At 34.7% G+C, this 14664-nt stretch overlaps 5 protein-coding genes across 5 annotated transcripts; 2 read left to right on the top strand and 3 right to left on the bottom strand.

Moving 5' to 3' along the window:
* Nucleotides 1-102: 102 nt before the first annotated feature.
* On the top strand, nt 103-1527 carry NAEGRDRAFT_75601 (uncharacterized protein; the record flags this gene model as incomplete). The annotated part of the gene is made up of 1 exon (XM_002669451.1): nt 103-1527. The coding sequence occupies one exon, from the start codon at nt 103-105 to the stop codon at nt 1525-1527; it is 1425 nt and encodes a 474-aa protein (XP_002669497.1).
* Nucleotides 1347-7802, bottom strand: NAEGRDRAFT_82144 (basal body protein NBP-2; the record flags this gene model as incomplete). Its single annotated transcript, XM_002669417.1, has 3 exons — nt 1347-1986; nt 2032-7002; nt 7046-7802. The coding sequence occupies 3 exons, from the start codon at nt 7800-7802 to the stop codon at nt 1628-1630; spliced, it is 6087 nt and encodes a 2028-aa protein (XP_002669463.1). The 3' UTR covers nt 1347-1627.
* Nucleotides 7803-9187: 1385 nt separating this feature from the next.
* On the top strand, nt 9188-11178 carry NAEGRDRAFT_59935 (uncharacterized protein; the record flags this gene model as incomplete). Its single annotated transcript, XM_002669450.1, has 2 exons — nt 9188-10752; nt 10791-11178. 2 exons carry the CDS (start codon nt 9188-9190, stop codon nt 11137-11139), a joined length of 1914 nt encoding a protein of 637 aa, XP_002669496.1. The 3' UTR covers nt 11140-11178.
* On the bottom strand, nt 11154-13334 carry NAEGRDRAFT_75598 (uncharacterized protein; the record flags this gene model as incomplete). Its single annotated transcript, XM_002669416.1, has 1 exon — nt 11154-13334. One exon carries the CDS (start codon nt 13332-13334, stop codon nt 11154-11156), a length of 2181 nt encoding a protein of 726 aa, XP_002669462.1.
* Nucleotides 13335-13574: 240 nt separating this feature from the next.
* Nucleotides 13575-14291, bottom strand: NAEGRDRAFT_75597 (uncharacterized protein; the record flags this gene model as incomplete). Its single annotated transcript, XM_002669415.1, has 1 exon — nt 13575-14291. The coding sequence occupies one exon, from the start codon at nt 14289-14291 to the stop codon at nt 13575-13577; it is 717 nt and encodes a 238-aa protein (XP_002669461.1).
* Nucleotides 14292-14664: the final 373 nt, after the last annotated feature.

Genomic DNA, 14664 nt, shown 5'->3' with positions numbered 1-14664 from the left:
TCTGTAGTTTGTGTATCATCAGTTTGAATAACAAGTTCAGAACCCCAAATTGGGAACTCATCAAATCCATTTCATTAAAAATTAATTATCTGAAATAAAAAAATGAAAAGAATATTTAGTGCTGAAAGTGGTACTGGTGTTCAACCACCATCAAAATGTAAGAAAATGCACGAATACTCCTCCCCCACATTATACGATGATATTCTACTGAATATTTTACCATTTCTCCATAATAGGAAGGAAATTATTCCAATTTGTTCACTCGTTTCCAAACAATGGTTTGATCAGTGCTGCAAACTACCTCTCTCCATTAAACTCACCCGAGGAAGTACATTAAACAATTTATTGTTCAAAAACAAATTACTTTCCAATTTGACTCAATTGGATGCAAGTAATTGTTATCGTCTCGATGATTTTGTTGGATTGGAGTGTATTAGAGAGTTGTGTCAGTGTGAAGAGATGCGCAATTTGAAGAGTCTGATATTGTTTGCCAATGAAATTGATGATGAATGTTGTAAATTAATAGCAACCAGTCCTTATTTGAAAAATTTAACACGTTTAGATTTTGGAGAATCAGAAATTAGGGAGGGCATTGAATATTTGGCAAATAGTGAAAATTGTAAAAATTTACGGATATTGAAATTGGAATCACTTTTCAATGCGAATAAGTCAATTTTAAAAGCTCTTGCTTATGGAAAATATTTCACTAATTTAACAAATTTGGAAATTAATGATATTTTTGTTGATGAAGCTTTGGATTTTGGTCAATTAACTCAATTGACAAGCTTATGTTTAGAAATAAGTTACATAAAAAATATGGAACCAATAACAAGGAATGAACATTTTAAGAATCTCACTAGTCTCAATTTATGTTCAAATAGTTTTGAGAGAGAAGGATGTAAGGAAATTGCTAATAGCAAATATTTAAATCAATTGACCTATTTGAATTTAGGAGGGTGTAGAATTGGAGATGGAATAATTGACATCGCCAATAGCCCAAATATGAGTAATTTATCGAGTCTTATCATTTATCATGGCTTGTGTACTAAACAAGCATGTAAATATTTATGTGAAAGCAAGTATATTACCAAGTTGACTTATTTGGATATCAGTAACAATGATATTGGGAGTGAGGGTGTAAAAATGATTGTTGACAGTCCAAATATGATTAATCTAACCACCTTAATGATTGATAATTGTGGTTCAGACGATTCGTATAACCTTATTTCACATTCTGTATTTTCCAATCAACTTAAAATTATTAACATTGATAATTTTGATTGGGATATAAGGGGTAAATTTAACGGTATTGAAAAATTGATTTTTACAACTTTGGAAGTTGCTAATTTAACAGAAGTGAATTTATTGTTTAATGATGTTTTTCCTAAATTGAGAAAAATTGCTTCCTATCATGAAACATATTTTAAAAGGAATTCCATATCTGGAGAGATTAGTTCAACACCTGCTGGATTAAAATTATTTGATAAAGTGTATTTCTCTGATGAGCCTAGCTCTGATGAGGAGTAGTCCATAAAGGAAGGCAATTACTGGGTTCTCTTCATCCAGTGTTGGATAATTTTTATGCATCTACTGAAATCAACAGGTCATTAAAATTTGTTTAATAAGTTTACATATACATATCATCTTCTCCTGCAGAACTGGATCTGAAAATGTTATTCTTCTTCTTCTTTGGTCTATAATCTTGGAAGAAAGGACGATCGACTAATTCTTGAGGAAATGGACGTGATGCAGCATCTTTTTCTAACATGGAAATGACAATCTCTTTCAATGCTTCAGAGTATTGACCAGTCTCATCCAATTTGGCTCTAATTCTCTTCTTAGTATCTTCTGAATCTCCTGTTAAGCACAAATGACTTAGAGCAGTTGTGATATCTTTAGTCATTAATTGATAGGCTACAACACCAAGAGACCAAGTGTCAGTATTATAGTTATATTTACCTCCAAGGGCAAGTTCTGGACTCATGTCTATTTAATTGGTTGTTAATTAAATAATTAAAAATAAAAACTTACAAAGTGGTGTACCAGCATATGAATTCATGCTGTTGTTTTGATCTTGTTTAGCAAGACCAAAGTCAGCCAAAACTGTTTGAACTGAAAAATCTGTCAATTCTTTCAAGAAAATGTTGTGTGGTTTAACATCTCTGTGAATAATCTTGAGCTTGTTGTGAATAAAGGCCAAAGCAGAACACATTTGATAAATTACTTGTTTGATGATTGGTTCTGGGATTGGCTCTGCAGAAAGAGTAAGCTTGGTCAAATCACCATCTTCGCAGAAATCTGTGTCAATACAGAGAATGTTATCTTTGTCAATAATAAACTCGTTGACTTTTAGAATATGTGGGTGATCAATGTTCATGAGCATAGTTCCTTCTTTGAGCATATTGTTCAATTCACCAACAGAATTAAATCTAATAACCTTGATGGCCTTCAACTTTCCTGCTTGCTTTGTATCAACACCTTTGAACACACTTCCGAATGCGCCTTGTCCAATCTTTACCATATCAGCATATCTTGCAAGTGGATCAGAATTAGTAGATCCAGAAGATACACTAACCAATTGCTTAAAGTGAGTGCTTTCTTCTGAAGGGAAGTCACTAATATGAACACTTGAAACATTCTTATTGACCAATTCAACATTTTGAACTTGTGATGAGTCGAGAGATTTCTTTCTCTTGTATAAAATAATTACAATTATCACCACTACGACAACAATAACAGCTATCAAAATCAATGGCAAGAGTGTACCCAAAACAGCACCAACAACAACACCAGTATTATCTGTTGTTACTGTTTTAGATTGTGATGTTGGAGGGATGATAGCAGAAACAACTCCGAAAGAAGTCAAGTGAGAAGTTAAACATGAAAGAGAAAAGGTGACAGTTTGGCCATCATCTGACAAAATGGAAATAGAGCTTGACACTCCTGACTGACTCCATTGTGATGAGGTAGTATTCAAGAATCTGCAAGTATAATTGTAACTGGTAAAGTTAGCTTTAGGTTGTGATAAGGTGCCAAAATTGATTTGAATCAAATTTCCTTGCAATCCACTCACAGAAATAACAGCGTCTGAAGAGGTAGAAAGAGAAATATCAACAGAAGGGCTTACTAGTTGGGAATATTTAGAGGTTGAAACAGCAGAAGTGAGGGTTACTCCTGATCCTGAATTTTCAACACCGAGTTGTGAGTAGAAATCTGATGGGAAGGAAATAGAAATTGAAGGATAATTAGCGAATGTAATTGTCTTGGCATTCAGTTGTTGAATTCTGTCAACAATATCAAATCTTGTCTCCGTACCACTGGAATCCACGATGGTGGAGGTTGTCGTTGTTGTGGAATTGGTAACGTCAGTAATCAATTTGGAAATAATAGCTGTTTCCTTATATAATGGACTGAAACTACTATCACTAATATACTTTGCGCCAATACCTATCAAGGAATCAATTTCTGTCAAGTGTTTAGAGTCGTAAATAGTAGGTACAACTGTAGATCTATAATATGTCTTGTAATCATTGAATGACGTTATGAAGAATTTAACCCAAGTGAGTAGATCAGCATTGGAAGCCACTGTAGTTGGAGAAATAACAGCAAGTAACCTGTAAGCATCATTTGCAAATGGAATAAAAACAGGAGCTAATTTGTCATCTGCGTTGTAACTAATACTCTTCAGACCACTCAAAGTAGTTAACATATTGGTTATCAAGGTGGTGAGAGTAGTTTTGGCTGTAGAGTCTATACTGGCAAATTCACTAACAGAATTTTGTTGAATAATAAGTAACAATAAAGAATGCATAGTAACAACACTTTCTAATCTTGTAAAGCTTGCTTTGTTGCTTTCATATTCAGAACTAGCAAATCCAATTCTTCCAGCGAGGGTGTTATCAGTATTTTTAAGAGAAACCTTGAGATCAATAGAAGCAGATGAAATAGATCCAATCTTGTTTACAGCTCGTACATCCAGTCTGATATTTCCATTTGGACCGTATGGTACCTTTGTAATAAAAGTCTTTTTCATTGTTTTAGATACTGTCATTACCCTGGTTGAGTTGGCATATATATCGACATGATAGGAAGCAATTGAGTAGTCAGAGAGTGAAGCACAATCAATTACCACATCACTAGAGTAAGCATAGATAACGGAATTGGTTATGGCTGCGTCATAGGCTTGACAAGCAATTCTTGGAGCTACATCAATAACAGTTGAAACAGCTGCAGTTGAAGAGCCAATACCATTGGAAGCAGTAACAGTGAATGTATAAGAATCACCTTGTAATAAATAAGACTTGTCAATAACCAAAGTTGATTTGATATTGTATCCATCCAATGAGAGAGTACTTGATTGACTAAGAATATTCTCATTGAGTAAATTACCCTTGGTTACTTGCCACACAACGCTACCGATTTGCGTGGAAGAAGAAATAACTGCATTCAATACCAAGTTTCTTGATGATGGATAAACTGGAGGAACAGAGTCAAAGAGAATATCTGGAATATTTGTTTTAACAACTTGCACAATTGCTGTTTTGGTAACGGATGTGATTTTTGAATTTGTCAAAGTGGCTGTGAATTGGAATTGATGGTATCCTTCAATAAGGTTAGATTCTCCAATGATTAATTCCTTAGTTTGAGAAGTACAGTCATAGGCAGAAAAAGGACCAGTCTTTGAAGTACCTCTAAAACAAAACCATGAAACACTAATACTATTACTACTCAACAAATATTCAACCATCGGGTCAATAAAAGAAGCAGTAATTGTGAGTTTGTTTCCATAGTATTGTTTTTCAGTATTGAGCAACACGATTGGCACTTCTTCAAAGCCAGTGTAGGACATTGTATAGGTTAAGGCACTAGAGGTTGTTTGAAGTTTCATTGAACCCTCATAGTAACTGTTTAGAATGGTAGAGCCAACTCTATTCAAAAATCTAATTACATAATCTCCAGAACCACTATTGAGAGCATTGAATGGTACATCAAAATAGACTGTAGGAGTTGGTGTAACATACGGATTAACTTCAATAATACAGTCAAAACCAGAACAAGTAAATTGACTACCACTTGTCTCCGATACTAATTCAAAGTATGGATAGGCTGCAGTATAATCAATATCAACTTTTGCACTAGTTGAAGTGGCACCAATCCAGTTTTTACCTGTTACATTTAAGGAAAATTTGGTTGAAGCTGAGGTTATTTCTGTAGAAGGAATGACTACCACTGGTTTGTTGCTCATTCCTGAAAGCAATGTAGAGATATCGGTATTACCTGAGTTAGACCAAGCAATTGAAGTATTTCTAAAAGCTTGGAAAACAAATGGTGAGTAAGATTTAACAATAATTGCTGTTTTTGGTACCTTAGATAGTTGAGGTAATATGGAAATAGAAGCACTGGCACTATCTTGTATGGCCTTTGTCAAGACTACTTGCAAAGTGAAATTCATGCCATTACCAAAGATATCCATGGTCATATTATCATAAACAAAGTGTCTGTAGCCTAAATAAATTTTGAATGTGTTTTGATTCCAAATACATCTGACAGTTTCCGAGGAGCCAAGATATGTCAAATCCTTTGAGGAGAAAATAGAACTGCAAGATGTTGCTGTTTTAGGAGCATAGGAAGCTATTACGTTGGAGACTGCTGTAGATAAAACTGCCGCTTTGGCGTCCATTATCATTTCAACATATTGACAATTTGGACCTCTGTATCCATTAGTACATTGACATGAATCAGGTGCACCACATGAACCACGTGAAGAGCAAACATTAGATTGGTCAGAGTTAACACCATAACAAATATTGAGCTCGCAATTAGCTCCAGTATAACCATTATTACATTTACAATTATTTCCGCCAATACATTTTCCGCGAGCAGAACATACACTAGTATCATCATATGTTATTCCATAACAAATAGGGAAGCTGCAATTATTTCCATAATAATTTTGGCTGCATTCACAAGTATTCAACATTGTGCAGGTTCCATGACTTGAACAAACACTAGAGTAATTGCTCAATATACCATAACAAGTTGATATTTCACAAATTTTTCCATAGTATGTTGGCAAGCAAGAGCAAGCTCCAGGTCCTGAGCATGTTCCATTGTGTTGACATGCACTTTGGCCACTATTCACAGACACTCCGAAACAATCAAAGTTTTCACAATTAGTTCCATTATATCCAGCATTACAAGTACAATTATTTGGCAAATTACAAGTACCAGCACCTGAACAAACATTTGAAGAGTTACTTAACATAGAAAAGCATTCTGTGATGTTACAATAGGAACCATACCATTTTGAAGAACAAGAACATTGATTATAATCTAAGCAGTTACCATGTCCACTACAAACACTTGAATCAGTAGAGGAAATTGAATAACAGTAAGTATTTTGACAATCTGTTCCATAATAATAATTTTGCGAACAAGTACAAGTATTATAGGCAGTGCATGACCCTCTTCTAGAGCAAACATTTGCACTGGTACTAGAAATTGAAGAACAGGTAGTGATATTACAAGCAAGTCCAGAATAATTTGGTTGACAGACACAAGTGTCCTTTGCTACACAAGATCCTCTTCCACTGCAAGCATTGGCTGTGTCATTGGAGAGTAATCCGTAACAGATTGGAATTTCACATTTGGAACCAGTATAACCAGCTTTGCAAGAACATGTATCAGGAGCAATACAGGTACCATTTGAATTAGAGCACACTGATTGAGATGTTGCTACTGTATTAAAGCAGACAGGATAGCAAATAGTATAATCAGGTGAAAGTACATAACCTGAACTGCAATAAGGTTCTAATTTGAATAACTTCTGATCAGCAACAAAATAAAGACTATTATTCACACCAACGACAATATCACTGAGTTCTGCATAAGCAAAACCATATGATAGAGGATCATTTGAGGAAAAAGAGCTCGTTGAAGTTCCACCACCACCAGCAATAGTGGTTGAAACTCCATTCCTCACCTTACTAACTACTTGATCATCTACATAATAATTATTGAAATTTGCTCTTATCCAATTACTTACCTATTATGTAAATATCTCCATTAGTACCGACAGCAAGACCTCTACAAGAGGTAGGTGATAGAATTGTAGTAATTGTGCCATTGCTAACTTTTCTCAGTCTATTTACATTATCCATGACAAGTAAATCATCTTCTGGTGTTAAGGCAATATAATATGGAGCTCCATTAAATTCTGCATTTGTGGCTGAACCACCATCTCCTGATGAGGAAGTACAAGTAGTTTTACCTGCAACAGCACGAACCATACCATTTGATATTTTTCTCACTCTGCATGCTTCCGTAAAGTATAAATCACCTGTGGTTGATGATATTCTCATATATTTCGGCTTCGTCGTCAATGAAGAATTTGCTACTATATCATCTGAACCTGATGTAGAAACTGAACCTGGCATAATGAGATGATAAGATGAGGTTCCTACAGCTCCGTCCCACTTTTTTAATGAAGCTGGATTAAATACTGAAAAATAGGCACTTGTAGAATTGACAGCAATGCCATAAGGAGTATATGCTGATGCATCATATTCAGTCGTACCACTTGCAGCAGTATATTTTACAACCTTGTTATTAGCGCCGACAATGTACAGGATATTATTTTGCTTGTCAAAGTCCATAGATCTGATATTGTAGAAAGAGGCAACTAATTGGTAGATATTATAATTTACATCTATTGATACAGCGGCATTGGAAACCCAGCTGCCAAAAATCATAATAAATAGCAGGGTAAATAAAAAACAGCCAATGATGTTGTGAGATCTCATTTTGCTCGTTTTTTTTGTGTGTTTTTCTGGCAGGAGAGGACGTCAACAATCACCAAGAAACAAGTTGTCAATGTACGAATCAGGTTATTAGGAAAAGCATTATCACAGTTTCCTCGTCGAGCCATTCATTGGCAACGTTCGATTTTGGCCTTATTCACAATTTCATCCTTCTTCGGATAGGCTTGTTCGTTTAGCCTGCATGAAGTCAGATCGACAAGAGTCTATTCGGGAGTAACAACAAGTTATTGGATGAGAACATTGGATTGTATTAAATCTTTGTTCAATCAAAATACTTGTAGTTACGTAAACCCTGTAATATCTAATTTTTGAAGATCTAAATATCTAATTTATCATTAAATATGAATAATTTTTTTGTTGAATTTTGCCGCCAACTGTAAATTTCTGTTAGAAAAATAGAAATTGTTAAGACTTAAAAAATATTAAAAAAGCAGAGTCAAATCATGAAGTGAATATGGTGGTGAATTTTTATTGTGGTGGAATCGGAATTGCACCAACCTCTTATCTTAGCTATCTAGTTTGGAAGGCAAATGAGAAAACAAATCATAACGTTATCTACTAGAGCACTTCATCTCCTTTCTTGCAATCTTTGTAAAATCTGTTACTTGATGATGAAAACAACCAACTCAACAAAATATCAATATTTACTTTTTTCTTCCTTACATCAACTCTACTACAATAACAACAACAAATGAATTGATATTTACTTTACAATAATAATGAATCCAGAAAAGAAGAGCCATTAATGGAGGTACCTGAATAGGCTTCTTCCAGTCAAGGCTTGTAATTTAAGGTGCGCATTTCTTTCCGATGATGAAGAATCAGATACTTGCTCATTACTTCACCTACTCGATTATTTCTACTTCGAAAGGTTGCTTTCATTGGTTAGCATTTCTCTCTTTGACTTGATGGTAAAGCATAACCAAAGCAATTTGTAGATTCTTCTTTGGTGATGCCCTGTGGTGCGACAAGTGATAATGCATTTGCTAACTCGAATGATTGCATGATTGGTCACTGGGTCCTTCACAATAAAGAGAATGGAGAATATCTGTCTATGTGATGGGACATACGATGAGAAGCATTTCACGATCTTCTAGCAGAAAATCCAAAAGAAAAATCATCAACTCGATTGTATTGACAATCTCAACTACTCACCTCCTCTAACTTGTTTGCAGTTCATCAACTTGTAAGTAGAAGATTTTCACACCATAAGTCTTAACGAAATCAACCTATTTTGCCTTGCCTGTCTGTCAATTATTTTCACAACTAAATTATTCGGGTGTTACTGTTCATTCGTGAACCAATACCAATTATGACAACAACCATAGTCGTTGGGATTAAACCATAATAACAACCATCACTCCAAAATGAACGAGGGTCCCTCTTCTTGGATATCAACAGGGTTAATATCCATTCTCAGTGTTCTACAAACAACCACAAATTCCACATCTACAAATACTACAAGTGTCTGTGATCCCAGTCTCTTGAAGAATGGAACAGAAAAGGAAGAATATGGCCTCTGTCCAGAGACTGTTAGCAGTCAAGCTGTCAGTGGTATTCTTCTGGGCACTTATCTAATATTTGTGGTTTTCACAATTGCTTCAGTTATCAAAACTAGGAAAGTTCCTCTTGTAAAATATAGAGAAGTTGCTGTCATGATTGGTGCATTGCTTTTGACAGGTCTATTTGCTTTTATTTTCATCTTACGTTTGACTGTTGGTCGTAAAATATTCCCTTGTTTCATCTACATGTTGACCTATTTCTTTGCTGCTCCGGTTGTCTTCTTCCCAACACTTTTGAGATTGTGGAGATTGATTTGGATGTCTCGTTTGAATAAGACTCGTGTTGAATTGTTTCGTCTCGAAGAGAGTCTCATTAAGAAGGGAGGAGAACCGAGAAGAAAGAGAGAAACCGTACAAGTACAACCATCTACATCTTCTGGAAACGTTTCAGATGTTGAGGATAGTCCAGGAACTGGTTCTGGAATAGTCCTCTTCAATACTACAACAGTGACGGATACAGACTCTTACGATGAGGATTCAGATGACACTGATTCAGATGCTGGTTCTGTCACTATGGAAATGGATGATTCACTTTCCACTTCATCTGGAGGAGTCACTACTGATGAAAAACTAAACTCTCTCGATCCAAACCAAGGTATCAGAAGACAAATGTCAAAAGCAAGTGGTCTTCACAAAAGTGTATTGGCAAATGCCATTTCAACTGTAACTCAAGAAGAATTAGCAAAATACATTGCATTGGAAACTAGAATTGTTAGAATTCAACACGTTTTAAAGTGGTGGTTCTATTTAGCAGTCACAATTGTCTTTAGTTTTTTGCATTTGCTCATTTGGTTGATTTGTGGTTTAGTAGAAACCTTCTATCTCTCTTCTTATCCTGATTCCACTAAATTCACTGTAACTGCAGACTTTTTCGTATTCAATCATGGTTGTGGTGCAGGAACAGGTACTTTGATCACTGTTGCTGTTCAAGGTTTGTCATACTTGGTAGCTATTCTAGTCCTTTTGATTTTCACTCTTCGTGAAGACAATGACACTTGGCGTATTAGAGTTGAGACCTTTACAGTTTTGATATTATGGGTTCTCTGGATTGTTGCCTATATTATAGCTGGGCTTATACCAGTGGTTGGCTCATTAACGGATGCATATTTTGCTTACGGGCTCATCTTGTTCTTCGCTGTTGTGACTGATAATATTGTGACTGGTTTCATTCCAGCTGTCAGAGCTATTGCAGAGCTAATCTCTGTCTACTCCAAACAAAAGGGATCAGTAAAGAGGAATAAGGACGTAGAAGAAGAGGAAGGAGTAACTACTGTGGAAAAGGGAGCACTAATCAAGATGCTCAGGGACAAGAAAATGTTTGATATCTTGTTGGCATTTGCCAAACAATCATACTGTCCAGAAAGTGTTTTGTAAGTATAACAACATTGTGATTTAATAACCTTTAAAGAGCTTGGAAGGAAATTCAATTGTACAAGAGAAAGTCAAATGTCAAGGCAAGAAGAAAATTGGCAAAGAATATTCAAAACAAATATTTAAAGTCTGATGCTCCTATGGAATTAAACTTACCTTCTAAATTCAATAAGGAAGAAATTGGAAAGACTATTGATGATGTCACTAAACCTCTATCTAAGGACTTTTTTAATGCACTGGCAAAGCATTGCGAACAAGACATGATGGATATTTGGGACAGATTGAGAAAGAAGGATAAGAGAGTTCAAGAATTTGTTACTAATTATCAAAAAGAATGTGAAGCTAAGAAGAATAATGCTGCCAAGACAGCACAACCAAATGTTTAACTCGTGTACATATTTTATTCAACATTAAAAGAAAATTTGAGAAATCTAACAAGGAATTCTGGATAGGCAACTAATTGATCTGAATATAATTCTAAAAGTTTCATTCCATTAAGGGATGCAAAATTGAGAATTCCTCTGTGCAGATGTTTGTTTGAAATTTGTACAAAAATATCACTCCATTTGACTATCTCCATAAATGTGTCAAGGTTCAATTGTGCAATGATCTTGTCTGCAAGAGATGTCTTGAGATCAGTAATTTGATACTGATCAGCCATTTCATATAATAGAAATGCATCCTCTGGAGAACAGTCTACACTTGATGTATAGCAAAATTTAACAAGTAACTCGAATAGTTCTCCCTTCTTCTCTCTATCTTTCTCTGGTATCTCAAGATCTTCTCCACCTAACACCAACTCTTGATTTTCTGTGACTTCACTCTTGAACGATCCTTCCTCGTCCAACATTACTTCCAATATTGGACTTGTAGATGCCAGAACGGTTTTATGAGCTCCAATTTTCCTTCCATAAGCGACCAATGTGATATCATGAGTATCTTGGCGGTTGTAGATACAATCGATGGACAACCTAATTGGAATGTGTTCATTAATAAAAGGTTCTACTTGTGAAACTTCTTTGCCATCCATGGTATCTCTGCAATAGTTGATACACTTTTGTAACAAACCATTTTCAAAATTTAAATTTCTGGATTGATATTCGGTTAACGTCTGCAATAGGGGAGAAATTTCTGGCAAAATCAAACCAAAATCATTATTGAAAAGAGTTACAATTTTTGATTCCAATTCTGTAAATTCAAACCAACATCTATCGAATATGAACATCCACTTTAGATAATTGTCTCTGTCTATTTTCAAATCTTGGCCTCTATAAATCAGGTAGGAAACAAAATCCTTAATGATATTTTGCTCCTCAGTTGTGTATTCTATGGAGAGTTCGTTTCTAATTACACACTGATACATGTAAGGGAAGTAGTAAGAAATAATCGGATGGAAAATATGAATACCTCCATGAGGAATATAGTAATCTCTATTGTACTTGTTCAGAGGAGTCTGTAATGGTAAGATTGATTGAATTGATGAAAGTCTAAAATCCTTAATATTGCTCTCTGAAAAGCGTTTCCAATAAGCCATTATTTCTGTTGACACATCGTAGTTGTTTCTATACGTATGTAACATGAATTCTGCATTAAAACAGCACTCAATCACTTTCCCTCCCTTTGTAACTATAACGAGACTATCATCCGTCTTGAAACTGTTCACTATTTCTGTTTTGAAATCATGTCTAGCAATAAGTTTTTTAGAAGAAAGGTCAATAACACCACTATCACCCTTATACCCAACAAATGCAACCAATTGAGACTCCTTAAAGTAGTGTGTCATGTATGCCTTCTCTGAAAACAAAACTGGCTCAGTTATATTTCCAACAGTAGGGTCTTTAAACAATAAGCCATTTGAAGAAAGCAATACCAACTTTTTCGAATCTTCCATCAAGCAAACACCAAATGCATTATTAGGTCCCACTATTTGACCTACCTTTAAATCTGACTTGTACAAATAGAACGAATACTCTCCCTTCTTCACTGTTTGAATGGCACACATCTCCATATTAAAAATCACTCCGGTAATATCCTTATTGAACTCACCAGGAATATTCTCAATAATAACTTCCTGCTGCTGATCTTGTTGTGAAATATTCAATTTACACAATGAACTTCCCTCCACAAACACAATATTCTCACTATCCAACCAATCAGCAAAATGAAACTCTTTTTCTGTCCGAATGTCAGCTATTTTACTCTTCATTTCCAAATGAAAAACCTGCAACGACTTCCTATCAGAACTAATCAATATCACCTTCCCATCCCGATCAACCTTTGTACAATGAAGCCCTCTCACTGGAATTGTTCGATTCGTTTTTGTTTTCAAATTAATTAAAATCAATCTTCCATCCCTCTCATCAGCATGATTAAAAGAAAAATTATTTAATGATTGCAAATAGACGCAATCATGATAAACACATGATAGCTTATCATGATGATCAATATTTGATTCCCATGCAGTTTTGTATTCGGAGGAGGAAAAATCATACAATTCCTGAAGATTCCAGACTTTTAATGAGTCAGAGCATTCCTTGAGAGCAGGGAATGAAGTGCTCGATAGATCTGGAAACACTGACATTTTTTTTTAAAAATTGTAAATTAGCAAGTTCACAGTTTCCATCAATCTTTAAAAAACTTTTGTAATATGTAAATACGTCATCATCGTCGTCATCATGCCTTGATTTCTGGATTAGCTTTGTTTTTGATCTTGTAGAGTGAATTTTTGAATTTTGTTGGAAATTGATGAATTTTAAAGTTCTTAATTTGGAATTTATTTTCAATTGCTAATTTTGGTATGTACAGTTAAATCAATGGCAAATTAGCGCAATATTCTTGGAGTGGATGAGTTTGATTTCTTCAGTCTTGCTTGCTTAATCTTATTTTGACGAATTTTCTTCAATCTGTAAATATCTTCCTTCTCAGTTTGTTCCAATTCTTCATTAATATACGAAATGGTATTGGAAATCTTTGGTTGAATGATCTTTTCTAAGGCATTAACACGACGATTGGTTGATTTGATGGCTTGATCCAATGAAATGAAACTTGTTTGCAAATTTGCTAAACGAATCATTTTGTGAAGAGTTTCAGAAAATGTCAATTTGCAATTTTGAATTTCTTCACCTCCTCTTGAGAGGAATGAAAGTTGGGTTCTTGAAGGTGATTTCTTCATTTGCAATTTATCTTCTTGATTATCAACTTGTGTAAATACAGCAAATTTGACACCTGACACATTTTCCATATGACTTGTGACTCTTATTGCTGCAGATTTAACACTTTCAGTAACTGCAAATGATAAATCTCCAGCACTATATCTTGCCTCAGTCAATGAAAAGAATGATTTTCGAAACAAGCTTGTCATTCCTTCCTTTTCTTCCTTGATTTCGTTCACAATCGAATAAAACTTATTTCTCAAAGCATCTGATTTCTTGCTAAGCATCGACTGACCACGTTTAGCACTATTCAAACGATTCTCCATTAATTGTAAGGTCATTCTATTAGGAACAACAGCCAATCTATTATTAATAGTTGCAGACATTTTTTTATGATTTGAAAATTTCATCACATCGAAATTTTGTGAATTTTAAAGTTTTTGTGCTTTTTGTGATATTTTTAGTTTTTGAAATTTTCATCCTTGTTTCGAATTTGATTCTGTAACATGGAAAGTCGTTGAGGAACCAAGTATGGAGTTTAGTTTTGGTTATTTGCTCATTTGAATGAAATCAATAGATAGATCACCTATTGAACTACTCCTTTAAACTCCCTCCATTAACTATAATATTAAATTATTAACTCAACCTGAACAATTCAATTTCACAAATTACAACAAAATTCTCTCAATTTCAATATTTAACTTTCATTGAAAGAAAAAAAAATATCCACAACAACAACTTCATGTCTCTTCGGAACGT

This window comes from Naegleria gruberi, assembly GCF_000004985.1.
Source record: "Naegleria gruberi genomic scaffold NAEGRscaffold_82, whole genome shotgun sequence".
In the NCBI taxonomy this organism is placed as follows: Eukaryota; Heterolobosea; class Eutetramitea; order Acrasida; family Naegleriidae; genus Naegleria; species Naegleria gruberi.
The sequence above is the reverse complement of the archived record's forward strand: the minus strand, read 5'-3'. Positions and strand labels throughout refer to the sequence as shown.